This window comes from Microtus pennsylvanicus, chromosome 7, assembly GCF_037038515.1.
Source record: "Microtus pennsylvanicus isolate mMicPen1 chromosome 7, mMicPen1.hap1, whole genome shotgun sequence".
Classification (NCBI taxonomy): domain Eukaryota; kingdom Metazoa; phylum Chordata; class Mammalia; order Rodentia; family Cricetidae; genus Microtus; species Microtus pennsylvanicus.
This window is the reverse complement of record NC_134585.1, coordinates 16809617-16827649: the sequence shown is the minus strand read 5'-3', so window position 1 is coordinate 16827649 and position 18033 is coordinate 16809617. Positions and strand designations below refer to the sequence as shown.

Sequence of the window (18033 nt, the reverse complement as noted above, 5' to 3'; positions counted from 1 at the left end):
CTCCATGCAAGTTAAAGAAGCCTGCTACCACGTGTGACTGGATAGACACAGGTGCCCCTGCGCCACAGCAAGAGACCACCCAAAGTCCAGATCAAAAGTCCTGGATGTCGGGACTTTCAACAGACATGGAGTCATCCTGGAAGTTGAGTCTGTGATAGCAAAAGCACTCTGATTGTAGCATTGAGAGACATGGAGGCTGAGAGGCCCAAGTCAACCCCTCCCAGGCCCCCGACCCACAGGGCCAGAGAATAAAATAAGTGTTATCTGAGACGCCGAAGCTGGACTCATTTGCTGCGTGAGAAACAGATAACCAAAGCCTGGGTCCGTGACAGGGGACACACTGCCAGTTATCATCCATCAACAGAAAGGAATCTGTGGAGTTAGGTGTTAAACTCCAGTTTCGGATATGCCTGGAAAGGAGCTTACTTCTGCTAAGCGAATGATAAGACTACAGAAAAACACTCCGTGCCTCTGCTTGCATCCGGGATCAGGGGATACCCGTAGACATTTCCAAGAACTGCCTAATAATGCCAACATACATTTCAAAAGAGGAGGGGCAAAGGAATCTAACATTGTCAATGAAAGAAGCAACTAAAGAAAAGGGGGCTGATATCATTCTTATCCTCACCCCCCCATGATATCCTCATAATACTAATAAATACTGATTAGGTTTAATTCAGTGGAAGTTAAAGATTTATAGGTTAAAATAGAAATGTTATACTTCTCTACAGTAATGTTGTATTAGCCCTTAGCTACCACGGAAGACCTCTATGGCTCATGACTTTTGCCTTCTTTCTAGCTTGTCCATCAAAATTCATCTTCTCAAGACCACTAACTCAGCTGAGCAGCTGGCAATGTGCTGGCTTCATGTTAGATCTGTAAGGCCACGTGTGCACACAACGCTGCTAAATCTGTGGCCAAAATCTAGACAAGGTTGCTTCCCCCTCCCATCCCCCCACCTGCCCCCCTAAAAGAGAAAGAAGGGAGGGGCAGATGCATGCACGCGCACACACACCCCTATGTGGGCAGTGTCAAAGATAAAATTTTTAAAAAATGAAGAAAGAGAGAGAGAGAGAAACACACATACACACACACACACACGCACGCACACACACACAACATGCACATGCACATACATGTGCACATGGTCAAGCGCCAAAAATGATTTTTTTTTTTAAGGAAGAAAGAAAGGAAAAGAAGTTAAGGCAATTGAGGCATCTTCACATTCTGGCATGGCAGGAATACTTTTCACTCTGCCAATCAGGGAGGCACGTTAAGGATCCCGAGGCTAGGAGTGATTTGAGTAACCGCTTGGCTGTCTATTAAACTACTGATTTAGCAACATCAAAAATGTGAAGAAACAGGGCCTCTGCTGTAAAGACACAGGAAGCAGAGCCTACTGATAATTTTAAAAGATATCCCCATTTATGTGACTCATAAAATTCGCATTAGAAAAACATATTCAGCCTCTTTTACCAGAACCTTCGTTTTGCTTGCCCCTAGAGTCTGGCATAGACATTTTACAACCTAATACATTATTGCTGATGGCATATTCAACTTTTAAAAACACAAAATACAATTCAACTATTACGGCGAATATTCACTCGAAATAGAAGTGGGACAGATAATTTCACTTAAGACAATCAATTTGATGACTTTTGGTATTTATAACCCATATACTTTGGAATAATTTGACAAGGAGCACTACAGCAGTGTTTTCAACTGAATTCTAGTAACCTGATATACATGGCGGGATTAACCCAAAGCAAAAGGATTGAATGCCCTAGTTGCCAGTCTGCCTTTAGACCAAGTTCTCAACCTTCCTAATTCTGGGACCTTTTTAATACAATTCCTCATGTTGTAGTGACCCAGGCCATAAAATTATTTTCATTGCTACTTCATAACTGTAATTTTGCTATTGTTATGAATTGTCATGTAAATATCTCTGTTTGTGATCTTAGGTGACCCCTATGGAAGGGTCTTTCAACCCCCCAAAGGGCTGTGACTCACAGGTTGAGAACCACGGGTTTAGTGGCTCCTTCCCCTATGGTGCACCCAGTCAATCTGGCTGGGACACATGCTTCCCTTGTGTGTTGTGTTTCCATCTTTGAGAGGATGAGACTAGGGTACAACCCTCTACCCAACACTACCAAGAGAGGTGGTGAATGAAAGAGTGGAGGAGGAAGCAAGAAGGGGAAGAGGAAGAGGAGGAAGAAGGAAAGGAAGAGGATAAAGAAAAACAGGTAGAGAAGCAAGAAATGGAGGAGGAGAAAAAGGAAGAGAGAAGGAAAAAAGGAGGAGGAACAGCCAGAAAAGGAACTAAAAATTTTAAATTAAGAAGCAGAGATTTGCAGGAACTCATTTGAAATGGAGGGAAGGTAGATATATTTAAAATAAATGCATGGTCCACACTCAGTAGACACCAGGCTTCCTGGTGACTGCACCATGAATCAGGGGCAAGGGATGACACGTGGGAAGCTGCAGGTATGAACTTTGGCACACCAGGGAGGAAGCTCTGGGACACAGGTTTTACCCTTTGACTACATTATCTTCCAGGCTCATCACATTTTGTGATGGCTGATGCAGAGACGCCCACTAATGCCCCTTAATACTTCCACTGACCAGAAAAGAATGGATCAGAGCATGCCCGCTTCGGAGTCCAGACAGCTCTAACGTAGATCAAAACCTTTGAACCTCACTTGTTCCCAGTCTCTTGGGATAGAAGGAGGCCCAGGAAGCTTAGCCCATTGAGCGTCATCGTCTTCTCTGTTATTGTTTCTCAAACAATAGCCCAGTGACTCAACCAATAAATTACTGATTAAGGGGCTATTAGCAGGTTGTCTAACGCCATGGCAGACTTCAAAAGGCTAGGATAAGCTAGGATTAGTCAAGGACTGGAAGAGTGGGGTGTACACCCAACATCTGCTGAAGGTCTAGGGTAAGTCTGGTTCTGATTTGGTTCTGATGCCCTTGTGGTATGTGATAGTCCCAGTCGAGGTCCATTCCCCCATTTCTCAGTGAGGAAATGGCGATGGCAATGGCATGAGGCCAATTGGCTGGGACAGCACAGTGATTGGCTGGTGCAGTAAATATTCACGCTGTTTTATCAGGCGCCCACACTGAGGGTTTGCGTTTTAGCCTCAAATAAGAAAACGCACATGTGGAATTATTAATCGCCACTGCCTTCAGTTTTAAGTCTAAATGACCCACTGAACCCCGGGAAGCTTGGCCTCAGTCTACCTGGTTTCTAGTCTACCCACTAGACTCAATGTTCTCTTACCAAACACAGCTCATACCCAGCCTTGCCATGCTGCTCCCTGCCTATGGCTTTCCTTCTGCCTCAGCTTCCCCCTTTCATGGTGTCTGTCACAAATCTCTACCTACCAAAGCCCTAGTATTTTGAGAGGTCCTTCTGCCACCAAACCCTTCTCTCACTGACATCTCCAGGATATCCGACGTCTGAACGCTCGTTTTCCATGGCACCTCTCCACATCACAACATCTGCACCCTTCTGTGACCTCAGAGTAGGTAGCAGGGGATCTACTGCTCTTCATTATCCCCGCCTTCATCCCAGGCTCTGAATGTTTGCTACGGAGAATGGAAAGGGCTTTAATCTAGCTGGTCACTCCAGCTACCCTTTCCTTCTTGCTACATGCTTTAAGTCAACAGGTTCCTTCTGGTTTAATTACAGAAAATAAGTCAAAGACTATATATATATATATATATATATATATATATATATATATATGTGTGTGTGTGTGTGTGTGTGTGTGTGTGTGTGTGTGTGTGTGTATAAAGACTATATATGTAATAATTACATACATGTAATTATTAAAAGCTCTAGGCACTCCAGGGTAGCAGTCCATGGGTCTCATCCATGCTAAAGGTTGTGTTTTGTTTGGCCCACAGAGTGTGTTAAATAGTGGATTGAATGAAATCGCATAGAAACATGGGTTTCTAGCTTCTCATGAAAAATGGAAGATTTGGCAAAATTGAGACCATTCTTGCCTGGCAGTGACGGGTAGGACCCTAGGAGCAATGGTTTAGAGCCATGTAAGTCATGCAGTCCCCAGTTCCCCATGAATTCCCTGCTAAACTTCACATTGTCCCTCACACCTGTCTGCCTTCCCTGGCTGATTTCCCTGACGGCCTGGTGGGCACACACGTGTGCTCCATGGGTCCCTTTCCTCAGATAGCCACAGAAAGCTTCTTGGATGCTTTTGGATGGAAGATGGAAAGATGATGGAAGCTGTTTGTGTGCAATTTTTTGCCATCGTGAAGCCTCAACTCATTGGAGCATCCCTTTCTGGTGCCTTCATCTCTCTACTTGTAACCAGCATAGACCAAGGTTTCTCCATCTAGACCATCAGTCCCTTGGAACCGAGAAGATTCAAGTTCCCGTTCAGTCCTGTCATTTTCTTGATGGATGAGGTTATGAACCTGGAGCATTCATACAAACACTCAAACTATTCTTTTGCAAAATGGAGACGACATGGAAACCTTCATACTCTCTGTGAGATGTAAACAAAAGGTTGCATATAAAACTGTCAGCAGGGAGTTTTAAGATTATCTTTGATAACATTATTTTAGACCAGGATTTGGCAAGCGTTATCAGGAAAGGTTCAGGCACCAAGTACTTTAGTCTCCGTAAGTCTCTCATAACTACTCTGCCACTATAGTGTGAACACTGTAAAGAGACCTTTGCAAATACCAAGGCATGGCATGTACTAATAAAACTTTATTGATTTAAAGAAAAATAAAACAAACTAGCAACGGGACAGATTTTGGTATCTGGGCCTTAGTTTTCCATCATTGCCACTGTCAAGCAATGTCGTTAGCCTAGAGATGTTTTATAGGCAATTGGATAAAGAATAGAAGTCTCCACAGGGCATCTGTAGTATTGAGAACTGGGTCATTGGACTCACAAGGTCAGGTCCTTTCCCACCATCCTATAGGAATGCTGCTGCTGCCCTCTCTTGCAAGAAACTTCTCAGTCTTTGCCTTGCAATCTCATTAGACCTCAGTTAAGCAGTGACTTCTCCCATGATACCCTGACAGATGTTTCTAAGACAGCCAGTCACACACATCACAGGAACCTCTGTTTTCCCATCACCACTTTGACCATGCCACAGGGCTATTCCTTTTTGGGGGTAGTTTGATGAACCATATATGCATTCTCTAGCTTCCCGGATGTTCCTAAAGAGCCTGGCTTCCCACACTGAGTCTGTGCTAAATAGACACTCTCAGAAGACACCCAAGAGGTACCAAGGCTGAGACTCCTCTCCCGTGACATTGGACCCCAAGAGGGGTCTCAGGAGTGTGCAAATTCAATTATACAGCACATGACAATACCAGAGACTCATATGGGTATCAATTAGCCTCTAATACAATACAGGTTTCTAGAGGTTCAAATAAATGCTGGGTCAGTGTTTAGTAAAGGCCCCAATATTTGGAGTTCCCAGTATATCCTAAAGTTACAGGGACTCTCCGCAAAATAATAAAATTGCTTGCCCAGCATCTTTGAGAGAAGCAGGGAGAACCTGGGATTCAGTCTCGGGTCTAAGTCTCACTTTTATGTAAATTTGGGTGAGTTATGTCGTCACTCTTAGCTCCACTGCTCCGTTGTTATAAATGTGGGAGTATCAAAATATGGCTAATCTGTGGCTTTGGTATCCAGGAAGCTGGGTTCAAGTTTTACCTCTGTGGCTTGCCCGTTCTTACTGTGTACTCCGTATCTTCCTGTCTGAAGCTGAACTCACTCTCTTTTAGTTCTTGCCACCCAAGAGCCTATCAAAACGACCAGGGAAATAAGACGTAAGTCTTGTCTTAAGGAACCTTGGCAGTCAGTAATACCAAGAAACCTTGGACTAGTCATGCCTAGACCTAGAAATTTCTGTTGACAGCAGCAGAGCCGGAGAACCTGTCTGCCCAATGGACAACCATCAATCATTCCAACCAGAGAAGGTCGGAGATAACATTATCTTTAGCTTTCTCTGCACCGTTTCCGTGGGCCTGACATTTGTAGGCAACACGAAGGTCTGACGTGACCAAAGGGGAAGTTGACCAGAGTGAAGAAGCCATCTACCCAAAACACCAGGATTTAAGCCTATCATTTTGGAAAGCACAAGAATATATTCATTTTCTCCTATAGTATATGGCTAATTTGTTTGTCTCCCAGTGGTTCTCCGAGCTGAGTTCCAGTCAGATAATGGCAAGTCAAGGTTAAACCAAAGAGAACTCAGGATTCTGTCAAAGCTACTTGGGCCCGACATTCCTTATGAAACCTATGGTGAGCCCAGCTCACAGGTAAGAGGATGGTGACCTAGCCCATCACCTCTGCAGTGGTAAGCCTTCTTCATAGAGGGCAGGAAGCGAAACATACGTATCAACACCTAAAAGCACACATCAGCATGTACGTTCTTTCTCACTGTTAATGTCTCTAGATGCATTGGGTTGTAGTTGGCACATAAAATTATGTATTTAAAGTGTAGAAGGTAACAATTTGATGCATGCATGCACACCGTGCAAAATATTAATTACTATCTACGACCTCATGCAACCACCACTTGGGGCTGGGGAGAACACGTGAGGCCATCTACTCCCTTACAGCCACACTCACCATGCTGTCTGTGAACACCCCAGATCTTACCCATCTTCTCCCTGAGATCCCCTCACCCGGACTCATTTCCCTGCTCTCCATAAAGGCCATTTTTAAAACGCATTTCTCAAGCCAGCAAGATGACTCAGTGAGTCAAGGCCCTGCCTACGAAGCCTGGCCACCTGAGTTCGATCCTCAAGACCCACATGGTGGAAGGAGAGCACTGGCTCCTGAAAGTGGTTACCTCTGTCTCCTACATGAGCCACACGCCATGCCCAAGCACTTGCCATCACTCACGAAATAAAGAAATAAACGTAAAATTAAAAAGTATACATAAATATATCTCTCCCTTAAGAATACACAGAATTAGGAAGGCTGAAGCCTTTGCACTCGGCTCTTTGTCTCCAGTTAGTCTGTGTTCTTTTGTCCTGGTTAAATGTGCTTTAATTAGCAAATATCTGTAAATAATTTACTTGCTTTACAAACACAACGGAACAATGGGGTCGGTCTTCACATACATTTACCAAGCATGTATTGAATCCTAAGCCAGACTCTCCCATTGTTCAATAACTACATTAAGCTGCCTCCTTCTTGTTGCCGTCCTTGGAGGAGGTTGGGGGCAGGAGAGGTTGGGGGAGCATAGCTGGGATAGAAACCCAAACTCCAGTAATAATGCCACCTTTTACCAGACCCCGGAAGCCAAAAACACAAGACTATCCAGCTCAGGCTTGGGCAAACCCTGACACCCCCCCCCCCGATAAAAAGGAAGTATGCCAAGGGTAACAGACATGGAAGCAACGGCTGGAGAATGAGGGTGCCCATCAAATTACTTCATTGCCTAAAAACCTTAGCGTGTGAGCACCCCCCCCGCGCACCCCCCCAGACACAATGACACCCAGGGAATCACAGTACCACATCTGGGCTCTGCAGGGGTTAAAACAGCACCATGCATACAGTGCAAAGCAAGATGTTAAATCAAATGAGAGTGACTGCTCCGGGACCAGAGGCATATTATTTTGAATAAGATTGAAAAGGCCAGAAAAAGCAATTCAAAAACATTTCAATTATGTATTTCCCAGAACTACATCTTTGAGCAACTAATGCAAATGTTACCACCACAATAAAACTTCTGCCTACAGAAGAGCACATGAAGCAGGTTGAGCAGCATATACTTTATAGATCATATGCATATTTTGGACTATTAATAAAAAATGCAAAAAAAATCTATGTATGCTTTACTCTCTGAAGCAATACAGTAATTATGATTAAGGGACATACCGCACGAAAAGAGCCAATTTATCTTCCTGGTGCTCAGGGATGCTATTGTGTAACTAAGCAACTAAAGACAAAATATGGTCTAATTAATTCATTCCTATGCTTATTTAAAAGACACAATTAGAACATTTTTATTTTCCAGCTTGCACAGTAGCTGAACATGCTTGAGGGTGTAGAAAGCAAAGCCTATTATGAGCAGAGACAAGAGTTTAATGTTTGTGCCACACATAGGCTTGGAACTGAACAGTGGAGATTTGGTGTATCACAGGCCGCGTTTGCTAGCAGTCATGAGAAAGGAAGATGGCGGCAGGTCAATAGATTGGCTAGCAAAATGTGGCCTCTGCTGGTTTTTTGGGTTTTGTTTTGCTTTTGTTTTTGTTGCCGTTGTTTTGTTTGTTTGTTTCTCACTAGGGTGCAAGGATTAAGAAGGGCTGTGGACTGGATGGTCTTGGGCTTGAGAGTATAGGCTGATGTACCTAGACAGCCACAATGAGTTATTTATAGAAAATTCATGTCATCAAGATACCATCCTAGTCTGAACGGTAAAGTCAAATCTCCATCTTTTGTGCTGTGGACACACATCTAGCACGAGGTAGATGGTATAGCCATGACGTCAGAGCCCTCTTTCTTTGGATGATTATCTGCATATTTTCCAGGGAGTTGACATGGTGCACAGATATGTTGATGTGGGCATTTACATTTCTGTGTGAGTGTCTGTGCGTGTGTACACGTGCGTGTGCTGGTCAGATGTTGAGTGCAGATGCGCCCCTCAATCCCTCTCCACCTTCCTTTCTGAGTCTTCTACTGAATCCGGAGCACATCTGTTTATTAGAGGAGCTGGCCAATGAACTCCAGGAATCCACCTGGGCTCTCCTCCCAGGCCTGGGATCACAGACATGCTTTTTATCTGGTGTTGACTATCTGAACTCAGGCCTTGATGTCAGCATGGCAGACGCTTTGCTAACTGATCTATCTCCTTGGACCCATACATTTTAAAAGGTATGCTCAACATAGAGCTCAGAGTCTGGGGTTTGCATGGGCACACTCTAGGGGCCAAGGCCCCTAGATCTTCTTGATCTGCAAGAACACAATGAGGATCATGGCACACCCTGGAAAAGCCCACCTTGCACAAGGGCTTGAAGGCAGATTCTTCCAGAAACAAAGGACCCATGACCACATCTCTTAGAGGCGAATGAATCTCTTAGCCAACAATCAATAAATTTGTTTTAAATATCCTTAAAAGCAAAGCCAACAAGTAATCATTAGTTACAATATTATTCTGAGTAGATGATGGCAGATATCCAAGCGCCATGCTATAAAAACTGACAAGCGAATGCATTTGATTCAAGCAATTATATGCTGGATATTGGTTAAAACTAGACTTTGATAAATGAGCTGGAGTTGCATGTTACCAGATGCCACTAGGAACAACGGCATGCTTTATTAATAATTAATAACCAAGTATTTACATGCATGGACTCTTGTATTTCGTAAAAATAACATTTCCTGAGTACGGGCCTGGCAGTTTAAATGTCAAGAGACATATTAATTGCTTACGGTGTGGAGTCACCCTTAAACACATGACTTTGTTAAGGTCATCCACCTGAAAAACATGCTCTCTTTTGTGAACTGCCAGGGGTGCCCTGGTGAAGCTTGACTCTTCTGTCTGTAAGTCTAGGTTTCACGGTTTGCCACTGCAAAGTCCCTGATTTCAACGAGCGGATTGGTGAAGAATAGAAAAGTACCCAGAGAGACAGACATGGTGGCTCCAGGATGAGCCCTCGGTCTCAAACACTTGCCTATGTATTCAGAGAGTACGACGAACACATAGTTGGCATCCATAGGGATGATGTGGCTATGAGTTCTAGCAGAAAAGGAAATGGTACGTGATAAGGTATTGAGGTACGCCTACAGGTCAGTGACCCATCAATGGACCAAGCAGGCGGCTAGCAAAAAGGAGCTTGATTTTGTTTTTTTTTTAGGTTTTCTTGGTGATTTGTCATTTATGTGTATGCATGTGAGCCTGTGTTGAGTATGTATTCATCCCATGTGTGCAGGAGCCCATGGAGATAGAGAGGGCCTCAGATCCCTTAAGATTGGACTGTCACACACAGTTGTGAGCCATTGGATGTGGGTGCTGGGAATCAGACTCAGGGCGCCTGCAAGACCAGCAAGCGCTCTGAACTGCCGAGTCATCTCTCCAGTCACAGAAAGGGTATTTTAAAAAAAGTTTTTAAGTTTAAATAATGTGTCTCTGTGCATTTATTTATGCAAATATGAGTGCAATGCTTGGGGGGGGGAGGGGAAGAAGGGGGTTTTGCTTCTCCTGGATTTGGAGACACAGTTGGCTGTGAGTTGCCTTATTGAGGTCCTTTGAAAGGTAAGTGTACGGCCTTAATCACTGAGCCATCTGTTCAGCCCCCTCCAAAGTATTGTTGTTTTATTGCTTAGTCATTCTAGACTCACTGAATTATGCTGAGGTCGGTAGAGGGACTTGGAGGTGAACAGAACATGGCAGAGGAAGAGACCTTAGTGAAACTACAAGGAAAAGGGGAACACTGGTAGTTACATTATCATGCAAAGAGAAAGAACCCTGAGATGTGCCAAACACACAGGCAAGATGTGAAACACCATTAGCCCACAGGCTCCTGGGAAGAGGATTCATGTTCCAGAGTAGAATGGGCTCCGGCACATGGTGAGTGTTCTGTAAATGTGTTTCTAGCCTCGCTACACAGTAGGTGTTCTGTCGATGTGCATCTGGCAAAAGAGAACCCAAAGATGAAGAGTGCTTTGCCCTTTTCCAGAAAGATCATGAAACACAAAGAGGCCTTAGCTCACCTCAACATCGCAAAGCTGGCAAGTCTGACGGCATTTCTTTGACTAGCATCTAGCAAGCAGGGTGGGGGAGAAGCTGTGAGCTCCCCTAAGGGACTGTTCCCTTTCACTTCTCTAAGTACTCAATAGATACTAGTGCACATGGATGATAACGTTTCAGATTTGCTCATATTATAGGGGATCTCCAATTGTGATGGTCTGTACATCTTTATATATGTTGACCTCACTTCATTATTAAGATTGATCAACTTCCGGAGGAAAAGGGCAACTTGCCAAGTTTTTCCTGTTCACCCCTTTACCTTCTACACGGTTAACACTCAACAAGTAGTTTTTTGATGAACACAAGCTAGTTAATACCTAGATTGCTTGGAGCTTGGATCTTAGCCATTCAAAATATACTTTAATGTAAAGTTTATTCGTTCACAAAATCAATGTCTTAGACTCAATATTAAAACAGTTTCATATGTGTATATGGTAATGACATCGTAATAATATGTAATTTTGTCTTATCATATGAAATTTTGTCCCAAGCCAAGTAGGAGAAGACGCAGAGGGTCTAGGGATAAAGCTTATGGGAAGAGCACATGCTTAGCAAGCATGAAGTCCTGAGTTCAGTCCCCAACACTGAAAGAGTAGAAATATTCCATCTTCCATACCAGCCTTATGGGCCAGAGGTCAGAAAACTTTTTCTGTAAAGGATCAGGCCTAGCAACAAATATTTCTACTGTGTTGATCATATGGTAACCATCAAAAACGTTAGCTGTGTTGTCCGAATCAAAGAGCTACAAATACTTTATGAATAAATGAATGTGACTACATCCCAATAAAACTTTATTTACAAAATGTCTTTTGGCCAGATTTGACCATCGAGTTTTAGTTAGCTGACCCTTATTACAGTCCAGTGAGAGGCCTCCATGCAATGCTAGTTCTTAGCCTTGTTCTGCACATGGTCAGAGGCGTCCATCCCTTCATTTAGTTTTAAAGAATGACTAAGAATTGCCAGTAGCTAGAGTAACTGCAGCCTTTAGTGGCTGAATTTTCATAGGTCCTGTGCTAGGTGACCCTTTGTTATCGTCTCTGATGTCCTCAGTAGAATCTAGATCACCAGTTCCATTGTACAGGTCAAGAAAATGAGGCTCGGGTAAGGAAGAACTTCATTCATAAACAGCAAGATCAGTTAACAGTCAACAAAACCCAGAACTCTCTGAAAACCAGTTTCTGGACACAGACCAAGACTGGGGGCTATGACAAGCCCCAGCCGGAACCATCGAGATTCCACAGGGCATCTGCTTAACCCCAGATACGATCAAATCAGGTAATCTTTCAAAAAATGTGGTTGGTCCAGTTGAGAGCATTCTTCAGCAGCAAAATATAAATTCCTAAGAAGCCTTCTATGCTGATGACACAGCTAAACCCCACACACTGGAAAGACAGCCTGAGTGGACAGAACCAGAGTGCTAGAGATTTTAGCGAAGTAACACAGAAGTTACCATCTCACATAAAAAGTCCCCAGGAATGCCTCAAATTCCAATGAGAAAAGCAGTAGCAATATTAATGGTAGTGGTCACCACCAATCGGTGTTGATCTATCTATCTACTGTGCACCAACTTGGCTTGCATGCACTTTCTATGTAGTAGCTCACCGAGTCCTTAAAACAGCCCTAGAAGTAAATGTTGTGAGCCCATTTATGGGTGAACATACTGAGGCTCAATGCTTGAGAAAGTACCCAAGATTCTACCAGTAGAGCAAGACTTGAAAATGTTTACATTTCAACGTCTTGGATCCCACTCCAACTATGGTAATCTGCTTTCAGTAGAACAGGCACCCTTTGAGGCAATTTCTAAGTGGGTCACCATTCATCGCTTCTCCTGGATGGTGACAACCAAATACTGCTACAAATCCTGAACACAAGCTGGAGTCTAAAACACCCAGGCATGCTCGGTCTTGACGCAATGACATCATTAGCTTCACCTTCCCCGTTCCTAGTTCCAGGCCATCAACAAACCTTCATGCAGAACCCAAGCCTGCACATGCACGCATTTTGAAAGTCAACTGCCAATAGATTAAGTAGCTGGCAATTTGAGAGTGAGCATGATCAGAGGTTGCCCAGTAACAGAACCAATTACCCACCTACTTTGTCCTGTCCTCCCCTGAAAAGCTACTGGCCACATGTGGCAATTGCGGGTGATTACCAAAGACTACCTCCTGGCACACGGCCCTGCTGTTTACTCTCTCATGCTGGTGTAAGACAGCATCATGATGAGGTCCAAAGAAATCCACATAAACACCAAAGTTATTATGATGTGTTATTGTTTACAGAATGAGAATGTTTATAATATCCTTACCCTAAGTCCTTTCGTTTTAAGTATTTTGTGATATCGAAAGCATTTTCCTACATAATGTCTCTCGATCCCCCAAATAATTCAGTTATTCTTGCTGCTATTCTCATTTTGTGGGAGAAGAAATTGAGGCTCAGATACTTATGGTTGTTTAAGGTCAGACTTGGACTAAATTACTGAATTGAATCGAAATGTGCCTCTTCTTGTGTGTGTGTGTGTGTGTGTGTGTGTGTTATGTGTGTACATTGCAAGCACGCGGGGTACTAGTGTGCCATAGCATGCTTGTGGAGGTCAAGAGACAAACTCAAGTGTCAGCCCCCCACTTCTGTCTCATGTAAGACTGTCTCTGTTTTGTTGCTTACTGCTGTGTACTCTCGCGACATAGGAGCCCTAGGACTATTGCTTCCAGTAGTACATGGGTTCAGAGGATTCGAACTCAGGTCCTCACAGTTGCCCAGTAAATGTTTTATCCACTGATCCTTTTCCCCAGCCTCAAAGATATCTCCTTTTCAAATGCCTTTCCTCAGTGCAGGCCACCAGCACTAGAAATATCTGATGGCAGTAATACATATGTGTGCTATCACCATCACCCTGGAAACCAATCAATAGCTAATTATTAATAACTATGAACATATATTGCTATGTAACATCGGTTAGGATTACCTGAACCACACAGAACAAAATATTTTGAAACCTGACTATCTGACCTTTGAGAGCGGACTGAGTTAGTCTCTGTTTTAAAATGAGCAAGGGGCTGCCCTCACTGGTACGTGCTTCTGGTGTCTTTTCTTGTTTCAAGAACAGGTTTTATTGGAGGAGTGGAGGAGACAAGCTTAAAGTTTAGGAAGGACTGGGTGACACTGGCTATAACATTTGACAGGCCACAAGACCTTGGCGTGTCCCTGTCCCCATCTCTAAAATGGGTAGGCATAGTCCTGCGTCATCCAGGATCCTGCAGTGATTGCAAAGATCGGTGTGGAATTAAAAAAAAAAAATCTTCTGCAAATCACAGCGAACCACACAGGGACGCTATTTCTAAACTCGCACAGCGATCGTGTTCCTGATTTTAGAACTGACGTCTTCACGTTTCAAGAAATCAGTTAAAAAAACAAAAAGAGACAGGATGACTCTTTTCAATAGAGAGTACCCAGTCCTAGTTGTCCTTTTGAGATAGATGCTGATGTCAGCTCAATCAAGAAATTATTAACCTCCATTTGGTTACTTAAAATAGACTCTACTGGCTGATTAAATGTTCTTGAACACCAAGAAAACATTCCCCTGCAGTTACCAACGGCAAAGGCATCCTTCAAAACTATTTAAAATCAATAATAAAAACCATTTCAATGTATATAAACAAGTTAATGGAGTAGGCGAAAACAAAGCAAATTTCTTAATGAGAGGCCCTGTTGCCCCCTCCAGGCGCCTGCAGTAAACGCTGGTCTCTGACTCTCCTCCCCAGGAGCCTGGCTGCTGCTGTTCTGCTAACGTCTGAGTTAGGCCAGGGGGGAAATGACATCACCAGGGTGGAAAACCGATCCGGCACTGGGAAACTTTCTACCTGCTTTCCATTTGTCGTAATTATTTTGCACAATGCAGCTTCCATTTGCATAATTTTGAGGCGTGTCATTATCTCAATTGAAAATTGTTTTAATATGGCTGAATAACTCACAATGACATCAGCCAAAGTCCTAATGAAATATACAAGTATAATCATACAGCTAATTACCAGCCGTGTTAGCATTAAAAAACAAATCATGCATAATATTAGACTATGTATAAGCAGCTGAGAATTATAAATAGAGCCGCCCTCTCTCCACAAACCCCCTAGAGTTTACTTTTAAATGGCAAGATTAATTTTCTGAGGTATGGCTCATACAGTAGATACGAAATGCCTAGATTATTACAACTCCCCATAAGGAACAATTAAACAGAGACCGGGTGTTTAAAAACGTATCTATTCATTGTCAACAGTTCTGACAGACAGATGGGATCGTCGGAGGCTTTTATTCTTAAACCAGAATTCACCATTTAGTTACATCAACAGAAATTAAACAGGACTTAGTGGGGTCAACTCGGGGTCTTTTAAGCAAATATTCCAATTTCAATTAAAAAAAAAAGAGTGACCACAAATATCCCATAAAACACAGAATGATTTCCTCCTGGGTTTAGTCCGAAGTCTGTTCGGCACCAGCTCTTTTCTGGATATTTAATCCTTCCCTTCTCCAGATCACAGGCCATGTTGAAGTAATAAATTTGAAAAGCAAATAATAAGAAATCAGGAAGGGGGAGGGAGAAGGAAGACAGCTGCGCAGGAAAGTTGGATCGGGGGAGGGGCCTGAGCCCGGGGAAGGGGAAGGCGCTCAACCTGTTGGTGGGCTGCAGGGGTCCCACTCTGCAGCACACTCCACCTTAGTCAGGCTGCGGGCGGAGCCGGGAAACCGAACGCTGAAACCCGGGGCTGCGGGGAGGGCGGGGGAGGGGTGTGTGCGGGGAGGAGGGCGGAGCTTATTTCCGAAAAGGCAGATTCCTGGGCCGAGATTCTGACGAACTCCCTTAATTAACCGGCCGCGGACCACTGAGGGGGTAATTCGATCCGGGGGGAGAGGGAGTGAGCTAGCGAGGCCAAAAGTGCAATCAACTCCATCAGCTCCAGGAATTTCTGCCCGGGCTGGCAGCTCCAGGGCCCCCGAGGAGTTCAGCACCGAATCATTCATTTAACAACAGACCTCGAAAGCTCGCGAGCCTGAAGTCGAGCTAGCTGCCTCAAAAGTCTCAGTTTGATCACCCTGCCTCTGTCTCGGGAGACACAAAGCCTTGCCAGGGGACCGTGGTCCTCCCTCCCGCCGCGCCCTGGGCGCAGACTCCCCAAAATAGTTCCCGGGGGTGTGTGTGGGAGGGGGTAAAGACCGCGCCACCGAGCTCGGCCCTCGGACCCGGGGAGCCTGTAGAGCCGCGGTCACACCCGCAGTGACAGAGCCCGAGGGAGGTGGCCGAGTGGCAGCGCCGGGTCCACTCCGTGTCCACCCCGAGCGCAGCCCCGCACCGCACCGCAGAGGCCCGTGCACCCGGCCCCACACCCCACTGGAAGACGTCCACTTTGCGTGGAGTCACTGGAAACCAGAACATCAAATGGTTCCGGGAGGAGGGGGAGTGGGCGCGAGATAGTTCTTAATGCCGAACGTGTTTGTGCCGGTTACACGACCGCTTTGAAATCCGCCCGGGCAGATGCGCAAGTTATTTGAATGTATTATCCCAGTACCTGTCATTTATCACTTCAGTCAACACGCCTTTGCCAACTCAATCGCTTTTGATCTCATTCTGCCTCCGTTTCGTAATTTCCGCCCTCTTAAACATATCAAATACTTAAAAGAAAAAAATAACGTGAACAATATCAAAACCCACCAAAAGAAATCCATCCAGCCTAGGAGCCAGGCACAAAGGTAAAATTTTTAAAAAAGCAAAAAAAACCCGTATATACTAACGCATGGGATATTAATCTTCAAGTGGAGGTAGCAAAACCAACACACACACACACACACACACACACACACACACACACACACACACACACCCTGGAACAAAACCCTTCTCGACAAGTTATTTGATCTTGACTAAAATCAGCAGTTGGACGGTCTTTGTAAAGCTGACAGCCAAACTCTGACAATGGTAAAATACTCCAGCCCCAGTTAGTGGCGCTACCCCTTTAAAAAACGAGCGGATCCTGCTCGCCGCAGAACTGAATACAGTATTTTCAAGCTTGCCTTATAATACGCATTACTGGAGGGGGGGGGTGGATAATAAAGAAGGAAGAGAGAGAGAGATAGGTTTACCACCTCGCCATGGTCGCTATTTCTGCCCTGGGGAGTGTCTTCTGGGAGGAAATAAAGTTTCGAGCTGGATAAAAGTTGCCGGCTGGTCCTTTCTTCCCACAACAGCTGGAGCTCCGCTATGCAAATCGGATCCTTTGGCGTACATCTTACAAAGAAAAAGTCGCCAAGGGACAAGATTCTTGGTTTGCCTTCAAGGTGGAATTGAAAAGCCTTATAGAAAATATAAGGTCCGTGCAACCCACACGGTGAGCCGACCCACTGCAGGAGGAGGGGGAGGGAGAGAGAGAGAGAGAAAAAAAGCACCACGTAAATAATGTAGCCATCAAGCACAAATATCTATTCCCAGCCACATTCACACACAAGACAGCCAGACTCTCAATACAGACCGGCCCACAGATACGCTGGGTGAAAAAAAAAAAATCTTACAAACCTCACTAAATTTTGCCTCTCTTAAAAAAAAAAAAAAAAAGAAAAAAAAAAAGAAAAAGAAAAAGAAAAAAAAGCCCTCCGGGTCTCCACCACCACCCCTCCCCAGCTCCCCATATGAGGCCATAAAATTACATTATGTAGGTATGATCAGCGCAGGGATTTTTTTTAGACAATAAAAATGGTTTTGGGGGATGCAGAGGGTAAAAGTTTGGTGAAAAGTTTGTGGGGGGTGTGTGGGGGGGTGGGGGGGTGGGTGAGCTGGGGGGCTGGGGGGTGCCGGGGGGCGCCGGGACCGCAGGAGCGGAGGAGAGCGAAATACCTGGAGTGAGTTGGGCTCCATCTCGACGTTCTGAATTGATTGAACTCAACATTCTCTCCAAACTTGTTGGCTTGAATGGATTGCATCAGGTCCTGGCAGGGGAAAGCATTCTCTGCTTGCAGCCGGCGTGAGGTCTCAATATAAAACTAAGCTCTCGCCTTCCCCTCAGCACCAAAATGATTGAAAATATATCCTAATATTTCTTCGATGACTCAATTTTTAGCTCCTGTAAAAAATATGTGGGTTTACTGCCAAAGATGGATTGATCAAATTCGAAATAGAGAAAACGACTGCTTCCGACCTCGGCGGGAAGCAAATTGATCAAGGCAAAAACCAGATAGAAAGGAGTAAAAAAAATTAAAACCCACCCTAAAACCAAGTAATGAGTGTATCTTTTTCTCTCAGTGC

The 18033-nt window shown here is 44.4% G+C and overlaps 1 protein-coding gene across 3 annotated transcripts in view; it reads right to left on the bottom strand.

The window, feature by feature from the left end:
- Positions 1 to 17719, bottom strand: part of Arid5b (AT-rich interaction domain 5B) — a 174827-nt gene extending 157108 nt beyond the window's left edge. For 2 of the 3 annotated variants that reach the window (XM_075980059.1, XM_075980060.1), the window contains exons 1-2: positions 17626 to 17719; positions 16881 to 17135 (exon numbers count right to left, since the gene is read on the bottom strand). In XM_075980059.1, coding sequence (XP_075836174.1) covers positions 16881 to 17135; positions 17626 to 17646 — 276 coding nt within the window. In that variant the 5' untranslated portion in view covers positions 17647 to 17719. Of the gene's footprint in view, positions 1 to 15773; positions 15863 to 16880; positions 17136 to 17625 lie in introns of those variants that run through there. The other variant, XM_075980062.1, reaches the window with a different exon arrangement.
- Positions 17720 to 18033: the final 314 nt, after the last annotated feature.